The 19,477-nt window shown below is 34.7% G+C and overlaps 1 protein-coding gene across 1 annotated transcript; it reads left to right on the top strand.

The window, feature by feature from the left end:
• The first annotated feature begins 9,283 nt into the window (after positions 1 to 9,283).
• Positions 9,284 to 18,608, top strand: LOC112004913 (glucose-6-phosphate isomerase 1, chloroplastic). The gene is made up of 14 exons (XM_024037159.2): positions 9,284 to 9,931; positions 11,168 to 11,290; positions 12,946 to 13,044; positions 13,285 to 13,368; positions 13,627 to 13,770; positions 13,850 to 13,915; positions 14,965 to 15,033; positions 15,121 to 15,228; positions 16,619 to 16,671; positions 16,761 to 16,899; positions 16,974 to 17,130; positions 17,316 to 17,394; positions 18,050 to 18,116; positions 18,405 to 18,608. Exons 1-14 carry the CDS (start codon positions 9,404 to 9,406, stop codon positions 18,537 to 18,539), a joined length of 1,851 nt encoding a protein of 616 aa, XP_023892927.1. The 5' UTR covers positions 9,284 to 9,403; the 3' UTR covers positions 18,540 to 18,608.
• Positions 18,609 to 19,477: the final 869 nt, after the last annotated feature.

The following is a 19,477-nucleotide window of genomic DNA, read 5'->3' on the forward strand; positions in this document are numbered from 1 at the left end:
CAATGATATATATCATGCAGCTTTTCTGTTTAACTTTGTACAACTCTTCAACAATAACAGAGTCTTAAGAGAAACAAAAATACAATGGTAGAACCATCATTGACAGGGCAATTGGTTGGTAACAAGAATAGGTAGCTTAATTGAAAAAAAAAAAAATCAAACAGAGAAGCACCATAAATTATTTAAAAAAGAAAAAAAAAAACCCATAACCACGGGAATCCAGTAGATCAAATCATGCTTACCCAAACATCAAACAAAGAAAAAAGAAAAAAAGAAAAAACTGCAAACAGAGAGAAGCATAGGTTCACCACGGTTGAAAACCCATAACCACGGGTTTCAATAGATCAAATCAAATGCTTACCTAAACATCGAACAAAGAAAAAAAAGCGAAGAAGCATTTCATCACCACGGGTTGAAAACCCATCATCACGAGTTGATACAGTTAAATCAAATGCGAAAACCCAAACATCAAACAAAGAAAAAAAAGGAAAAAAAAAAAAAAAAACAGAGAAGCAATACCTTCAGATTTCTGTGGAAAAAGCTGAGAAAGAGGTCGGTGGTTGGCTGAGCTCGGATCGGTGAAATAGTGTGTGAGGAGGTAAGGGCAGTGAGAGCTTCTTTGTGGTGGTACTGGAATGGAGATGAGAGAAATTTGAGATGAGAGACCTCTGCCAACTGAAGAGAGAAGTCTGAGATGAAAGAGCTGAAGAGAGCCGTTGAGGACAGTATCAAAAGGCGCGCCTCATGTGAATGCCTCTGACTGTGGGACCGGGTGTGTAATATTACTTACAAGTTTACCATTGAAAACAGAAAATTGAAAGCTGAAAATAGCCAAAAGTTGTTTTCAGTTTCCACAATTCATAACTTAAAAAATAAAGAATTAAGAGATGAAAACAGAGTTATGGAAACAAAGAAATTGTGCAGCCAAATAAGTATTTTTCTATGGGTCCTACCATTTTGAGAATTGAGTTATGGAAACAGAGAATTAATTCATGAAAACTAGTGAACCAAACAGCCTCTAAAGAACTCGATAGATAGTCTAACTGTCGAGAGGTGTCTAGTAGCTGTCGAGATTGATTAAAAACAAATTTTCAAGGAAGAGAAAAACATAGATATGAATGTAATCAAACATGCTACTCAACCAAAGATCTAAACAACATTTTGAGCTCCCAAAATCATCTCTCAACAAGAAAAATATCAAAGCATTTAGATCCAAAACACACACAACAAGTCTAACCAATTTTATATTTCAAAAACAAGTTAAGACAGTTTTGTGATGACCAAATCACATTGAACCTGCATATGTATCAAGAGTAGTAAAGAATATTGCGTGTTGTGTGTGAAAAATATTGCAAGATTTACATAAGTGTCTACATATTATAACGATTTGAGAAATGAGAAAATCACTTTAACTCACACACAATCATAACTATTTGAAGGGAACTATTACCTTCGAGGTACATCCTAATTCTCACATCTCCTAAAAGACACGCTTGCAATTATATATAGAGCATTTTGATTCTTTTTGCTTTTATTTTTCTTTGCATATTTTCTTTTAAGCAAACCATGCATAGGCATATAAGAGAGAGAAAAAAAATACCTAATGATGTTAAGCTTTTGACATTGCACTTTTGCTATGCCGAAGCATATCGATGTCATTTCATGATTTGTGAGTAACAATGGTGAGATGGTTATTTACACATTTCTCTTAGGGTTTTCTAGTTCTTCTGGTTAAAAAAAGTGATGTTAAGTACAAGAGATTACTTAATCTTACTAATTACAAACACGAGCTATAAAGCTCACTTACTTAGTTATGCATAAAGATATTCATTTAAGTTACAAAAGATACAAAATTTAGAGAACTTTGTTTCAATGGCCATCCAAAGTACACAAGTACCAATGTACACAAAACACACTATTTTTGTATTTTTGTATTTTTTTTGATTTTTTTTTTTTATGAAAAGCAAAACAAAACAAAATTGAAAATAGACAAACAAAAACATGTTAAACAAAGCAAAGCATAAACTAGATTGACTCAAAATAAGAAAGAAAAACACACAAGTAATGCAAACTCAAAAACAAGAAGGAGAGAGAAAGAAAAAGTGACTAAATCACTTGGAGCCTTTTTCCTTCCACATCTTAGAATAACCTTTCCATGTTACAAACCCTTAATTCGGTAGTGAGGGGAAATAATTGAAATCGTTTAAGTTCGAAAGGAACATGAGTGCTTTGAGTAGATCTCCAAGAGGGGCAAAAGAAAATGGAAACTAATTTTGGTTTCTCGATAAGATCATACTGTTGCTCTGTTGAGTGGCTAACCACTTGTAGCAATTAGGTCGAGTATGTTCAATTGCTCTATAGTGATGACAGAGATGCTGCTTTTTTTGTTTAGGTTTTTGGGTGTTTCCTTTCTTAGCCTAAGGGTTTTTAATATCTTTCTTATTAAGCTTAAGGGGTGCTCCTAAGATAGAATTATCCTTATCTATGTTCTCACTAGCTAATATATTTTTCACATCATTGTTTTCAAATTCAACATTATTAGTAGGAGAAACAAAAATAGTAGTACTAGTAGAAGCAATACTATGAGAAAAGAAATCATACCCTAAACCGGTTCGATCGGAGACAAAATTTTGAAGACTAAGCATCTCATCAAGTTTTGCATTTGAAGTCCTTTCCAACTAAGCTCTAACTTGGAACGATTCTACCTCAAGTTTCTTAATCTTCTCAGCCAAGAAATTATTCTCAAATCTCAGTGCTTCAATGGTCTGATTGGCTTTATTAAACTTTGCAGAGATTTCTTTTTGTTCAAGCTCCACTTCATTGAGCTTCTTAGTGGCCAACCTATACAACTTCTCATGTTTTTGCAAGACCTTGTATAATTTTGCATAAGTTGTGTAGATGTCATCTTGTTCATCTATCTTCTCAAATTTAGACTCTATCAAGTCCTCTTCTTCATCCACATCTTCACCAATCCCCTTAGTAGGATTTACAGTGGCAGTAAAGGCATTCAAGATTCCATCATCCTTATTATCAAAATCATCTTCAGGCTCTGTGTCACTCAAAGTAGCATCTAACGCCTTGCTCTTCCCAATGGTTTTGAGATACGTAGGGCACACTTGTTTCATGTGACCGAAGCTTTGACACCCAAAGCACTTTGGTCATGAGGGAACAGTGTACTGAATACCATCCCTAACATCCTTCTTTTCTTTGTCTTGGTTCTTGAATTAAGACAATCTGGACTGCTTGCGGTCTTTGTCAAATCCTTTAGCATTGACATTCTTTATAAAAAATTTAAACTGCCTAGTGATATAGGATTTCATCTTAGAATCTTCATCATCTGAAAACTCATCAGTATCATTGCTTTTGGCCTTCATTGCCATGCTCTTTCCCTTACTAGATTTTCTTATCCTTGTCAAACCTAACTCATAAGTCTATAAATTGTCAACCAGCTTTGTCAAAGGAATTTTATCAATATCCTTTAATTCCTCAATCGCGTTGATCTTGGCATGAAATCTCTCAGGTAGAGATCTAAGCACCTTTCTAACAATCTTATGTTCGGGAATGGTTTCCCCAAGATTAAAGGTGAGTTCACTATGTTCTTCAGCTTGGCATAGAACTCATCGAATGACTCATCATCCTCAATCTTAATCTCTTTGAAGCTTGTAGTAAGTCTCTGAAATTTCGAATCCTTGACAGCCTTAGTTCCTTCATAGGTTGTCTGGAGGATGGTCCATGTTTCCTTAACAGTTTCAATAGAGGATATCTTCTTGAACTTCTCATTCATGACCGCACTGAATAAAGCATTCAATGCCCTGCTATTGAAGTTAGCCGCCTTGATCTTAGCATCATCCCAATCGGCCGACGCTTCCTTTGGCTTGGTCTAGCCTATCTCTACAGCTTGCCACACTTTCTCATCTAACGACTACAAAAAAGCTCTTATGTGTACTTTCCAGTATGTATAGTTAGTGCCATCAAATAAAGAATGTATAATAAGAGATTGTCCTCTATCCATGACAAACAAAGATCAATGGATTACATAGCAAATATTAAAACCTAATCAGAGTGTACCTGCTCTGATACCATTTGATAGGCCAGAAATGTATTGACCTATTGTGACGAATTAACCAATTAATTAGCTAAGTTAATTAATTAATTCAATAAGCATACAATAGGCATGGTAGCACAAACAAATTACCAACTAAGTTAATATATAGCGGAAAATAAATTGACACGGTGATTTGTTTACGAATGTAAAAAATCTACAAGGCAAAAACCCCATCGAATGATTTTAAGGTCACCACTCTCGAGAATTCACTATTATCATAACAAGCGGTTACAAGTAAAGGAATCCTAGTATCTTATACCAACCTATAGTTGAACTCTTATCCTAATACCCAATTGGACTTGTTTTGTAGTGACAATCTTTCCTTTCAATGCACAACTCTCAGTACGCGATTAATCAATTTGATGCACGGATCCTAGTACGCGGCTTACACACCAACTTGAGAAGGATATTAGCTGCAAAGTTCTTCGGTTCATCAACATGATGAAGATCACGAAACTCCTTAATCACAAAACCCTACGATGTACAAACACAACAGCTCCTTGAAGAGAAAGATGAACTAGGACATATGTCTCAGATTCACAATATGCTTGCGAAAAACTTTTGCATCAAGTTGCACTCCCTTGCATCAGCTATGATGGCCCTTAAAACAATCCTTATGTATGTTTAGGGTTGTGAGAAAAGAAAGACCAAATATCTATACACGGATTTGATGAAAATCAGAACTGAAAATCTGATTTTCTTAAATCTCAATAGATACCCTATCTATCAAAAAGCTGTCGAGCATCAGGTTTAAACAGCTTTTTAAACCTCGATAGATACTAGTTGTTGAATTTTAAAAATTCAGCATTTCTTCACTTGATTCTTGGACAGACTTGCATGGTTTTAACATTTGAACTTGAAACCTTATTCCTTGAAGTATTAAACACATCCTAGATTTATCCAATTACAAGTAAAGTGCGTTTTTTCAAAGAATTAGCCAATTCTATATTGACATATGTTCCTAACATGATTCACATATGTCCTAATATTCTTGATGGACGACCCTCGTGCCCATGGACAACCGTCCTACTAGGGACTGCCTTCCTATGTTAAGATAACCTTTTTGATTTTGGACGACTCTTATGGATGAATTGGAGTCGATTCAATTTTTAGTTCACCATCACATTTTATTTTAGATTTATCAAATACCTTTTATATTGAACTTATATTTTAAAGTTAAAAAGAAAAATGAGTAATTACAAAAATTTATAAGTAATATAATTATAAGTTGAAACTTTACGAACTCTAAATCTCTAAACCCTTCATATAAGTATCTAATTTCATTTTATTTTTATTTTAGACGCACTCACTCTCACACTCTCATGCCCTCCTACTCCCAATTCTCATACCCCAAACCGCTTATTGCTCCCTCTCACTCAATAGTCAATTCACTGCTCTCTCTCTCTCTCTCTCTCTCTCTCTCATGTGTTTAGTGATTTCTCATATTTGTGTTTTAATATGTTCACATTTTGTGAACTATGTAGGTACAGATGGAGGAGAAAATCAATAAGTAATAACACTAATAACGTGGAAATTTTTAACTAACTTTTAGCGAATAAATAGACAATAAAAAAAAAAAAAAAAACTACAACCAAAGCACACTTTTTCTCACCCTCTCTTGAATAACTTCAGTGACAATTGGACAAAATTGAGAACTAGTTAGCCACTAGTAGAGCGTGGGGGGTTGTCTTCTGAAAGCAATCAAAAGCCTCGGACAAGAAAGGATCTGAGGGGCAGAAAACAAGTTAGGACTCTCTTGTGCCTATCTAAAAGTCAAGAACTTTTGATATCTTGAAAAGGCACACAATGATGAAATCATGAGGTGGTTGGTGTATCTATAAATTAAACATGCAGACCTTTAGATGCAATAGTCACCATTGGTTACAACTATTTAAATAATATGCTTGTTGTAGACAGTCATGGTATTAACACTCAAATTTGGATCACATCTATTATCGAAAATAACAGTAACAAAGGAGTGACAACTTATTTGGATCAATTTTTTTTCATCTCAAAATAAAATATACAACTTTTTAAAGTATTATATTTTTCAAAATGAAAGTGTCAAACTGTACTTTTACTCTATGATTAAGATAAACTCATCCAAACGCACATTAAAATTGCATTTGGCATTAACTTAAAAAACTTTTTTTTTTTTTTACTATTTTGCTTATTTTTTGTACTATTCATGGGCCTTATTGCACTTTCTAGTAATATTTACAAGTCTCACTGTATTATTTCAGCTACCTTTTAGTTTTATCTTCTATACTTTCAACAAAAAATTTTTTAGTTTCAGCTAAATAAACTGTTCCCATATAAAATCTAAGGGAGACTTTGATAAGATCGAAAGTAATGGGTTTAATGGGTATTATCATTCTCACAAACAGTGCAAAAGTTGGTATCATCGGTAATAGTTGCAAGAAGGGCAGCTGGGAAATGAATGCCATTCTCCTGTACCTTTAAGCGTCTAAATAAGAATGTCCTTTTTGGTTTTAAGCTGTGCTTAGCATTAGCAGACTTCCTAGTGAGCAAAGGTTAGGCTAACAGCTTAAGCATCAAAATATTTTTGTTTGCCAAAGTACCAAACACCTAGCTTAATTGATTAAGAAATGGATATGGCTAGCCAAACATGAGCACGTGCAACTTACATTCAAATACATGATCAGCCATTCAATCATTCACACCATGGTTTTGTTCACGTGCTTTAAGTTTAAATAACTATTAAGGCTGCGGAAGTGTATGGAAAATTGGGTGGCTTGGCTATGTAAAGCATTTTCCGTAAAAATGTTTGAATGAATCAAACACTAAAATTGATTTTCCGTAAAATGAATTTCGAAGCAGCCAAACAGCCTGAATACATTTTTCTTTCTTGAAAATAGCATTTCCGAAAAAATATTTATTTTTCAGAAAATATATTACATGAACTAAACACAACCTAAATCTTGAATTTTTACTGGAAAATAATTTTCTAACATAACAAATGCAAAAGATAATTAGCAAACACGTTTCAATGATATTTTTTTAATCATTTGCATCATTACATTGCTCATTCTTGTTATTGGACCATAACTCCACAATTTGCATCGTGTGTAAAGAGCTCAATTATTGAATATGAAAATTCATTTTCATGGATCTGTCTTGGCAAGTGATATGTGGATGGATATAAATTAATTACCATTTCCAAATCTCTAATTCCGTGCCTCTATATATAAAAGCAAATCATACTTTCCAGTTTCCACGAATTAATACTTTGAAAATCTACATACATTTCACTTCTTTTAACACACACATGGATAGTGAAGAAAATTTTTAAAAAAAACTTACAGTGGTATATATCAAATAAAGTCTAACTCTTTTTTTCAATTTGGGATTAACCCATTGGTTTTTATTTTGAGAATACTAAATATTTTTAACGTATTCTGGTAGGAAGGCCTCCTCCAATATTAATTTTTAAAGCCTCCACATTGTCTTTTTCTCCCCACTTGTAGAGTTATTGTTTTCAGCATCATGCTTCAATAGTTTATTCTTAGCATAATTTCACCAGTATTGTATCTAAGATTAACATAAATCTAGAAACGAGAAATTGGCCTCTTGTGTAATCCAATGACAACACCAACACATTACACACCTATTATAAACCAACGGTGTTAATGGGAACTGAAACCATCTAATGGCAGCCTTCAATCTACAATTAGATAGAAATCGACTTGTCAAGTTAAAAAGAAAGGCACTTTATTTTTACATACTCTTTGTCATGTTGCACACTCCAATTAGTAATTAGCACTATATAATTACTCAAAATAAGAAGCGAAGTTATGAAGCTTGCGCGACGAAAGAGTTAAAAATGAGTTTGTCAAGTAAATTTAATATGAGATTATATCATCTAGTATTAAAATTGTTGATTGTTAACATTTTCCGAGCTAAAAGCCATACCAAAATTCTTATTGATTTAAAACACTATGTATATTATTAAGAACTTTGTTACACAACTAACAATTCTTAATGTTTTTAATGAAAATATACAGGAGGCAAATTCTATACTAGAATTATTGAAGAACTAGGAGAAAGTGATAATTCATTTAAGAAGAGCTAAAACCATTACTAATTTTATTATAAAAGACCAATAAATCAATGTGAAATATGGAATTTCATTCAATTAAATTGATAGTGATAATGAATAATATTAGTGTGAAACTAAAAAAAAGACACAAACAACCCCCCTCCCCAAAAAAAAAAAAGGGTAAAATATCATTTTCGTCCCTAAACTATCACAAAAGTTCGTTTTTCGTCCCTAAACTTTCAAAAGTTCTATTTTCGTCCCTAAATTATCACAAAAGTTTGTTTTTCGTCCCTAAATTTTCAAAAGTTCTATTTTCGTCCCTAAACTTTTCCAAACGTATTGATTTTCGTCCCTCTCACATCAGCACTCTGTCAAGCCACGTCAGCACTCTGTCAGAACTTTTGAAAATTTAGGGACGAAAATAGAACTTTTGAAAGTTTAAGGACGAAAAATGAACTTTTATGATAGTTTAGGGATGAAAATAGAACTTTTGAAAGTTTAGGGACGAAAAACAAATTTTTGTGATAATTTAGGGACGAAAATGATATTTTACCAAAAAAAAAAAAAAAAACTCATTGAACTAAGAACTACTAAAACGATCAAGAGTGACATGAGGCCAATTCTAAAGAATTTAAGATAAGCATATAATTGGACCAAAAAATATACCAAGCCCCTTGTGCACACGTTTGTCCACTATATTATGCATTTAGAATCACTAATTCGGCCATAAGTGCAATGAGGCTAGCTCTAAAAAATGAATACCACAAAAACATTGAAATCATATGAATATATATTGGTGAAACTAACACCAAAATAGCATTAAAATCATATCATATATTCATTTGTTCATTTTTTGAAGGGAGCTTCGTCACTCTCTTGTCCGTATTAGTAAAGTGGATATAGATTTTGAGCCAACTGGCAAGCCAATTATGCTTCAGATGAATTATGTTATCGACGCGGCGATTTCCTATTGGGCTAGCTCGAGTAGTCAACATTTACTCCATCACAGACAGTGACCGAGGAGGAATATGCAGGGGCATTAGTGTAAAATAGAAAACCCAACCAATCAACGTGTGAACCATGTCACCCTGAACCAATAGACAAAACCCCTAAAACACAAACACACCAACCCCAAATTTTCTCAGCTCAGAAATTCAAACCTCGCCATGGATTTGTACTACCACTACTACTAGTAGTAAACCCCTCTCTAAACGACACCGCTTTCTTCGCGATCTCCAATGGCTTCGATCTCAGGCATTTGTTCATCTTCCCCATCTCTCAAGCCCCAAAAGCCTCTCCTCAGACCAATCCACTCGCTCCGACCCGACTCGTTGGCGTTCCCAACTCGCTCGCGGACTCAGTCCGTGGCCCGCGAGATCTCCGCCGAGCTATCGTCGTCGTCGTCGAAGCCTGAGATTTTGAAGAAGAAGGAGAAGATTGAAGCTTTGGAGAAAGATCCTAGGGCTCTGTGGAGGAGGTACGTGGATTGGCTGTACCAGCACAAGGACCTAGGGTTGTTCCTCGATGTGAGTCGGGTCGGGTTCTCGGACGAGTTCGTGGCCGAGATGGAGCCCCGGTTCAGAGACGCGTTTAAAGCCATGGAGGAGTTGGAGAAAGGCGCGATTGCGAACCCGGACGAAGGTCGCATGGTTGGACACTATTGGCTTCGGAACCCTAAGCTCGCGCCCAAATCGGTCTTGACGTCTCAGATTGAGAGTACTCTTGTCGCCGTGAGTAGCTTCGCAAACGACGTCGTCAGTGGTAAGGTCAGTTTTGACTGTTGACTTTTGAGAAGTTTGACTACTTTTCGGTTAATATATGGTCGTTTAATCAGTTGCTTATGTAAGTTAGGCATTAGGGGATTGTTTGGATTGACATAAAATTGGATTATTTATTCATTTATTTAGATTTCGATAGTTCGAGGAGAGGGTATTTGAACACTTGATGTCTCTGTTGGAAACTCGCATTCGTACTAAATGCGAGTTTTGTGAAAATTTTATTTTTCAGATTTTGAAAATGGGGTGGTTTGAAAAATCCAGGAAAAGAAAAGTGAAGTTTGAAAAAGGCTGTACTTTGAGATTTGAAGCTAACATTGTTGTATTCTCTGTGTCCAAGTGTTTAGAAGCTAATTGGAGTTTTTATACTGTTTATCATATTCTATTAAGAAATTAAAAAAATAAAGGAAAATTACAATATCCTCAAGGTATAAGGAAATGACAGTCCTTTCCTAAGCTTTGCGATAAGGGTCCGTTTGGTTAGGTGTCTTGGGAGCCTAAAAGTGTGCTTTTAAACCCAATTCCATTTTGCATCAGCAATTCCTCGTAGCATTTTTACAAATGCTCATTTTAAACCCGAAACACCATTTTGCAACAGCTTATCCAAAAGCACCCTAAGTGTGTATAAAAAATACAATGAAATTCTTGTGGAATAACTTGTCCTTACTTAAGTGATAATGGTTTTGATTTTCCCTTGGTTATCAATGAAGGCCTTATTTTGTCATTAAGATATCTGATTTAATCAATTTACCAAAAATTAGGAATGTTTAATTAAACAACTCAAGGGTAAAATAGGTATTTCATTGTATTAGTTATGTTTATCACATATCTTAAGGAGAGGACTGTCTTTTTTGCAAATCGTCATTGTCACCTCCTTTATATCTCAAGGGAGGTTGGTGTATTTTTTCCAAAAAGAAAAGAAAAATGGTATAACACTATAACTATACTTTTTGAAAGTCTAACATAACAAAAAATGGAATTTCGCTTGGTTGATCAAGAAGGTGTGGACTAAGCACTCTGCTGGATATGTTGGGTGGAATTGTGCTCCACTTCCTATTACTTGCCTTCTAGGGTTTAAGACATTAAATACATGTACGAGTTTTTAGATGGACGCCATAATTTGAATTATTGGAATGCTACCATAATACTTTCGGCATTATGTTGTCAGTCGTGGTCTACTTTGCCATTTATTTTTAACGTGCTCTTTGCTTGAAATCAAAATTGCAGATTAAACCCCCATCTTCTCCAGAAGGTCGCTTTACTCAAATACTTTCTGTTGGGATTGGAGGTTCAGCTCTTGGACCACAGTTTGTTGCAGAGGCGTTGGCCCCTGATAATCCTCCTCTTAAGGTATAGGAGACCCTTGTACTTGGGTGTCTATTGGTGCTGGTTTTGCTTTTTCTTTAATCATCCACATTGCAATTATAAAGTATAGTTGTGACAAATTTTCCTGCACCAGCACCAGCATTTGTTTTTTCATCTTATATCTTTCATTTTTTTCATACTCCATATGTTAAAATATTAATTGAATATACATGTTGAAGAAGCTTTTTTTCCGTACTTTGCCTTTTCTTGATGAACTGTGACTCCCCCCCCCCCCCCCCTCGCCCAAATTTGTTTAGCATACAAGAGCACTTCCACATTGCATGGGATAATGATCCAACAATGGGGGCCAAGAGCCTGGTAGAACCAGTGTTCAAATTCCCCCTTCCCCACTTTTTGTCATAATTGAATTATCAAAAAAGATGTAACAATGGCAGAAAATATGGTCTGGTCAAATGATAGTCTGCATTGGAACCAAAGATTTGTTAGAGTGGTGCATTATTGGAACTGGAATCCTTTGGTCTTGAAATGCTCTGCAAAGTTTGTTAGTGGGGTGATGATAAAATAATTTGGATTCCTACTAAAAGCCATGGCTTTGAACTCAAAATCATATGGCACTAAGGGCTTATTTTGCTGAAATTGAAAAATTATTGCTGAAGGTACTGTAGATAAAAGTAAAAGTTAGTTGAAATAGTATAGTGGGGCTCATGAATAATAGCAAAAATAAGTTAAATAGTGAAATAATTTTCATTTTTCATCCTAACCCAAATGCACACTCAGGTTGGGGTTGGCAGTACATTGGAAAAATTTATGAAAGGTTAAAGCTTGTCATATTTTTACGTGGACAGAAATCCTTACAATGGACAATATAATCATTGTGGGTTGCTGTTCTTGAGCTACTACCTCACTTTCCATTTAGCATTTGTTCGAGTTTTTTAAACTTTTGAAATTTTAGATGCTAGTAAGGATGTTTTATCCTATATATATCCTATGTACTAGGGTTGTGTTTCTTATTGTGCTTTTAATAAATTTCATTTAACAAAGAATTATTTGGTTGAGAAGTATTTGTTATGAGTGGTGCAATATATTCTGGTTGGGGCTTATCTGGTGGATGTATTATACTCCAAGTAGAGGAAAGGCCTGACTGTTAAATCAAGCTGATATAACCCAGCTATGCATACTCTTAAATCGAATTGATCCTATTCCTCCTATTTTAATTATTTCCACTTTGAATTTGGGTTTTTTTGAACTTTTGAATTTTAGATGTTAGTTTTTAGGGTGTTTTTTCCTATATACATCCTATGTACTAGGGTTGTGCTTTTATGTAAATTACTTATCAAAAAATTATTTGTTTGAGAAGTAATTGTCATGAGTGGTGCAATATATTCTGGTTGGTGCTTGTCTGGTGCATGTATTACACCCTAAATGAAGGAATGGCCTTACTGGCTTCAAATGATATCATATAACCTAGCTACCCAATGGCTTGTGGGGGTTTCTATGCCTCATAAGGACTAAGAGCTGGATTACAATATCTAGACATTGAAGGAGTGGCAAATTGTAAATTGTCCTTTTTTTCAATGATATAACCTAGCTATGCATACTTTTAAGTCTAACTGATTCTATTGCTCCTATATTGATTGTTTTTGAATGTGCTGATAAATATTTTCTTGTCTTATTGGCAGCTAAGATTCATTGACAATACAGATCCAGCAGGAATTGATCATCAGATTGCACAGCTTGGTGATGAGCTGGCATCTACCCTTGTAATAGTGATTTCAAAGGTCTGCGTGGAAATTATCCCTCCTTATGTGTTAGTCCTCGTTTGGAGAGCTTATTTTCATTGGCTTATTATGCTTAAAATAGTATAGTTGTACATAGAAAAAGTGCAGCTTTAAAAAGATGTACATAAGAATAAGCTGGAAATAAGCCCCTGAAAAAAGGAGCCCGTTTGCAGTTAAATAATGGGTTTTCTGGATTACGTTGTAAGGTTTGCTGCTAATGTAATGTCAACTTTTCCTTAGAGTGGAGGCACTCCTGAAACTAGAAATGGTTTGTTGGAAGTACAGAAGGCTTTTCGTGAAGCTGGCCTGGAGTTTGCAAAACAGGTTTTGATCTCAGGTTTTTCTTTCTGCTTTTATTAATTACACCCCTACTTCATAATACAAATCTAAAATAATTTTTTGGTGATAATTTTGATCCAGAGTTGCAAACTAAGATTTTGCAAGCCTTAACACTAGCCAGATAAGATATAGATTGATTTGCACATATTTGGATGGAGCCCAGACATTAATGCCTGAGATTTTTCTCCTTCTTAATTTGATGGCAAAATTGTGATTTGGTTGCTTAAAAATGTTTTTGTGCAGGGTGTTGCTATAACACAAGAAAATTCATTATTAGACAAAACTGCAAGAATTGAGGGCTGGTTAGCTAGATTCCCTATGTTTGACTGGGTGGGTGGTAGAACTTCTGAAATGTCTGCAGTTGGTCTGCTTCCAGCAGCACTTCAGGTTAGTGATTCTTGAATTCTGAATTTGATGTGATAATCCTTTATGTTTTATGGTTATTTATATGCAATTTATGCTTCAGGGAATTGACATAAGAGAAATGCTTGCTGGTGCATCAATAATGGATGAGGCAAATAGAACTACTGTGGTAAGAATTTGCAATCAACCATTCTTTTTAATCATTGTCTTGTTCTGATGCTGTTATTTATTCAGTGAGGATAAAGAACTTTGTTGGTTATAAATTTATGGAAGTGGATAAAGTCATTAATCTGTCATTTACAGTTCATCCTGTACAGTCTAATTAGAAACAAAGCTTACATTTGTTCATGCCCCAATGAAATCAATGCCAGGAGCTCCTAATAAATTGGAAAGACTACTTATCAAAACCAAAAAAAGGAAGGAAAGAGTTGGTTTGTTCCCTTATGGCTTCAGATTTCTTTTCCTTGTGTTATAGCAACACCCTGCACAAAAATATGGGCAAATATATGCTGAATAAGAAAAGGTGGAGTGGTTTACTCCCTTCATTCCTCATTCTCATTTCTCCTGTAGGTTGAAGATTATGCGTTTCCTTTGAATGGGGGATAGGTACCTTTTGCAAGAGATAATTCCTGGCATGGCTCTTTTCTGCATAGAGTTAGCATTGTGCAACATATGTCATAAACTGAAATGGTGTTTTTTTTTTTTTTTTTTTTTTTTTTAATAAATTTTTATTAAACGTGTTCATTATTACTGATAGGGAACTCTATGCATGTATGCTTCCTTTTTCTTTATTTTGTCTGTGTGTGAATGGTGGTTTTGAAGATTCAACCAGACCAGTAGAATCTTTCTATTCAAAGAGCTGTATTCTGCTAGTTTCAATAGCAAAGACATCTACTGTTCTTCTTGTTGGCTAGAAATATATTAATATGACTTTTTAAAGTACATTTTTTTTTAATATGATTAAGTGCTCTTTATTTAATTTCGTCTGATTTGTTCCATTCCAGCCAATAAATTGAACTCTTGCTTCCTCGAGACAAAATTACATATTGTGAAATTTATTGTCATAATAGTTCTGTTTTCATGGGAGATACTTGTCTCTTCACACACACCCCCCACACCCCCACCACCCCCCCCCCCCCACCCCCAAAAAAAAAAAAAAAAAAAAAAACAAAAAAAGGGGAAAAAGTTTAACCCTTTTGGTTGATTTCTTTGATTTAGGTCAGGAATAATCCTGCAGCATTGCTAGCTTTATGCTGGTATTGGGCTTCTGATGGGATAGGATCAAAGGTACTTAATACTCTATTAAGATTTGCATAATATTTAAAATTTCAGCCCCTCTTAAATTGGTTTTTCTTTCCTCTGTTTTTTTCTCAGGATATGGTTGTTCTTCCTTACAAGGACAGCCTATTATTATTTAGTCGGTATTTGCAGCAGTTGGTCATGGAATCTATTGGGAAGGAGTTTGACTTGGATGGAAATCGGGTATGTGCAACAAATTTGAGTACCTAGCTTTTGTGTGTGCAACTTAATTATTGAGGGTCTGTTTGAGATCTACTTATTTTGTTGAAATTGAAAACTCTTTGCTGAAAGTACTATAAATAAAAGTAAAAGTTAGCTGAAATAGTATAGTGGGACCTATGAATAGTACCAAAAAGTGTAGTGGGCTCGTGAATAATAGCAGAAATAAGCTGAATAGTAAAATAAGTTGACAAAAATAATTTTTCCCAAACACACACTAAGTGGGGTAAAACTTGAAAATCTAGAAGATTAATTCAAGTTCATTTGCCATAATGGCTAGTTAGACATCCAATTTTAAATCACCATGACAATGCTATAGAATTTTAACTTATAAAAAAGAAGGTTCGTTAGACTGAAGCATATATGGCACTGTTACCATTTTGGTGAGTTCTGCCATTAGTGAATATGATTCTATCTAGAGAATTTCCCTTTTGTACCACGTGACATGTGCCTATTCTTGTTTTCCCCAAGCCGTTTACACACTCAATCTATGTTTTCGCAAGGTCTTCTGAATGGCTATAAGAAGTTGACCAAGCATAAACTTGAGAAGGGGGTATTCAATAGTTTGATTGTTGGTTCAATTATCCAAATTGCTTAAAGATTAATGTTGCATTTAGATATTTATTTGTTTGTTGAAACTCTTGCTGATTGACATGTTTTTGGGTTCAAACTTTGACCCAATGGGTCTTATCATTTGGAGCATGTGGCATAAAAATTATGTCATATATGATATTTATGTTAAAAAGTGTAAATATCATGTAAGATATTGAACAAAGTATAAGTATTGGGAAGTATTAACTATATAAAAAAGGTACTATGCATATAGTAGTTTCTATAATAAACTTTTCCGTACCTATAAAAAAAAAAAAGGTACTATAAGTGTGTGTTTGGATTGCTTTGGGGATGAAATTTTTTTGCGTTTTGATGAAAAAATAGTGGGTCTCACGGTACTGTTCATACATTTTTTTGGTACTATTCATGGCTCTACTGTACTATTTCAACTAACTTTTACCTTTATCTATAATACTTTCAGTAATAAGTTTTTAGTTTCAGCAAAATAAGCAGTATCCAGACCCTAAGTATACTAGTGGAAAGCTTCAAATTTGATTTATTTTCTTTTCAGTCCTTGGCCTCACGGCTGTGTTTATCTGATATATCCTAGAAAGACTTAACGAGTCAACTTGCATCAAATTTGATCACATTTTCTTGCTAGCATGAGTTGTTGAGGGGGCCAACTCCAACTAAGCATAAAGGACCACTACAATATGGGCTTGATGAGATAAATGGAAATACTTATTGTCAAAGATGTTCAAATTGTAGCATAATTGAAGATTTTGACTCTTTGATATCACAGGTGAATCAAGGACTTACCGTATATGGAAATAAAGGGAGCACAGATCAGCATGCGTGAGTTTTTCGTTAAATTTTTAAGAGTATATGATATATCCCATGATGCAGACTCTGCTTAGTCCTCATGCACTTGTTCTTTTATGTAGTTATATTCAACAACTGAGAGAAGGTGTGCACAATTTCTTTGTGACATTCATTGAGGTGCTTCGTGATAGACCCCCTGGTCATGATTGGGAGCTTGAACCTGGTGTGACATGTGGCGACTACCTCTTTGGCATGCTACAGGTTAGATTTATTCCAACCAGCGAGTTACTCTTGTCCTTTTACTAATCTGTACATACTAATTCAAGTTCTTACAGGGAACAAGGTCAGCTTTGTATTCTAATAACCGCGAATCTATTACAGTAACAGTGCAAGAAGTGACACCTAGATCCGTGGGTGCACTTATAGCACTTTATGAGCGAGCAGTGGGGATTTATGCCTCACTTGTCAACATTAATGCTTACCACCAACCTGGTAAATATAGATTTTCTGTTGCTTATTAAACGTTTGGTCCAGAAGTCAGCATTCAAAGGTGCTGGATGCGACTGCATCATGCTTTTGGCGCTACATATGTTATCTTAAAATTAATTTTTCACGTTTGATCAATTTATCTGACTGGTGTTCCTCTTTTCCTCTCTCTCTGTCTATCTTTATCTCAGGTGTGGAAGCTGGCAAAAAAGCAGCAGGAGAAGTATTAGCTCTTCAGAAGCGTGTTTTGAGGGTACTCAATGAAGCCAGGTATTATGTCAAATCTTTAGCAACCTAGGTCTTTTTCTTTACTCCTATTTATCATTTTTTTTTAAATTATTTTTTTTTAATATCAGTTTTGAAATGTGAAGTCCTATGTAAATCTTAAATTTGTGGACTCAGAAAAATAATTAAATACAGTATATTTTAACCTTGTAAATATAGAGTAGTTCTTCTTCAAGTGAGAAAGCTTGCTTGAAAGCAATAGGGTTTGTTGAAGCAGGTTTTTATGCCAAAATATGTGTCATTTTTAGATGTCCCTAGTGCATGAGTATAGACAAGGATAAAATATCAGGATGGTGTTATTGCTGTATGTTTGACTTCTGAAAATAAGATATGAAATTTTGGATTTTATAAAAAGACTTTTAGTATTACAAATTCACATCCCAAACCCAGGAATCCTCTGGCAGGGCCTTTAAAATTTTATATTAATATTAACCAAAACCTGGACGAAATAAAGGGACCGCAGCATTTACCATAGGGGACTTGGATTCTGACCATTTGAGTAGTCATAAATCTGTTTGCAACTAACTTCTGCATAAAATGATACTTCTTAGATGCAGTTCTGTTCTGTGCTAATGTTCTCTTTTTGTTTAGTTAGAAGTTGATTTGTAACTGAATACTACAAATTTCTCTCTTTTTTCAGTTGTAAAGAGCCTGTAGAACCCTTGACACTTGAGGAAGTAGCTGAGCGTTGCCATGCTGCTGAAGATGTAATTGCAATATCTTTTATAGTTAATTTTTGTTGCACACACTGAGTTATACATTGCCGCACACACTCTAGCTGAAATCGTGTTTTGAAAACGTGATTTTACTTATAACTGTGAGATGGAGAATCGTATTTTGAAAACACTATTTCAAAATATGATTTTTCATCTATGTATCTGGTACAGTGTGTAACTATCACTGCTCATCTTCTACCCTACTCCCTTTTTAGAAACTCTCACAAATAAAGCTGAAGGCTTAGCTAAAACCTTTTACTTTCTCGTCTTTTTTCGCAGATCGAAATGATTTACAAGATTGTTGCTCACATGGCTGCCAATGATAGAGCAATTATTGCTGAAGGCAGTTGTGGTTCACCACGGAGCTTAAAAGTTTTCACTGGGGAGTGTAATGTTGACGAGTTGTTTGCTTAAGATACCAACAAAAATTGCTTCGTATTTTGCACTAAAGAACTGCAATAAATCGTTTTGTTTCCTGTTGAATGTAATGCCACTTCATTGAAAGTGGGTGTTTTTTTTTTTTTTTTTGTTGCAATAATTTATATATAAAGATTCATCGAGAGAGTCATTGTCAATTGAGATGTAATCATGTAACCTTGAGCAAAATTATAAAAAAAATTCAAGCCCCAATAAACAATAAATTAATTTGAATTAACAAGATGATTAATTTAAAATTTGGTTTCTTATGATTCTTATTGGACTTTGTAGTTTTTGGATTTGCTAATTCCAACTGACATGTTCTTCTTGTCTTGTTTTGGAGGAATATTTGTCTGGTTCCCGTAGCAAATTTGAATTTAAAAATGAGATAATCAGCCTGAATTGCCAATCATTTTCACGTGTCCCACAATGTATGATACATCAAACATGTCACCGCATGATAAGGATTTGATAATTCTGACTTGACTCACTCTGTGTCTTGTCATGAGGGAATTCTAACTGTATGACTTTCTAGTAAACTTAAAAATGAGACAGTAACGCTAATTAGTGCAGCCTGAGCTATCTATCATTTTCGTGTGTACCACAAATGCATGTTACATCTAATTGCAAGTTAGCTTTGGACCAGGGAAAATTTTGCTCAAACGGTCGATAAATTTATTAGACTCGTGGACGGGGCATAATGATGTGGACCAAATTATTATGGAGGATCATTTGAAGGGAGAGCAGCTACAATAGTCGTTGTCAATTTTTTGTTCTGCAATTGAGCTACTACAATTGAAGTCAATGTCAATGACTTTCTGTCCTTTTTCTTTCGATTTTGTTCTGCAACTACTTGGCTAGGCAGTAAGGAATGTCTCCTTTTGTGGAAGCTTGCATGAGGCTGCCAGCCAATTTGAAAAGGGAGTTATGAGATT

This window comes from Quercus suber, unplaced genomic scaffold (assembly GCF_002906115.3).
Source record: "Quercus suber isolate HL8 unplaced genomic scaffold, Cork oak 2.0 scaffold_172, whole genome shotgun sequence".
Classification (NCBI taxonomy): domain Eukaryota; kingdom Viridiplantae; phylum Streptophyta; class Magnoliopsida; order Fagales; family Fagaceae; genus Quercus; species Quercus suber.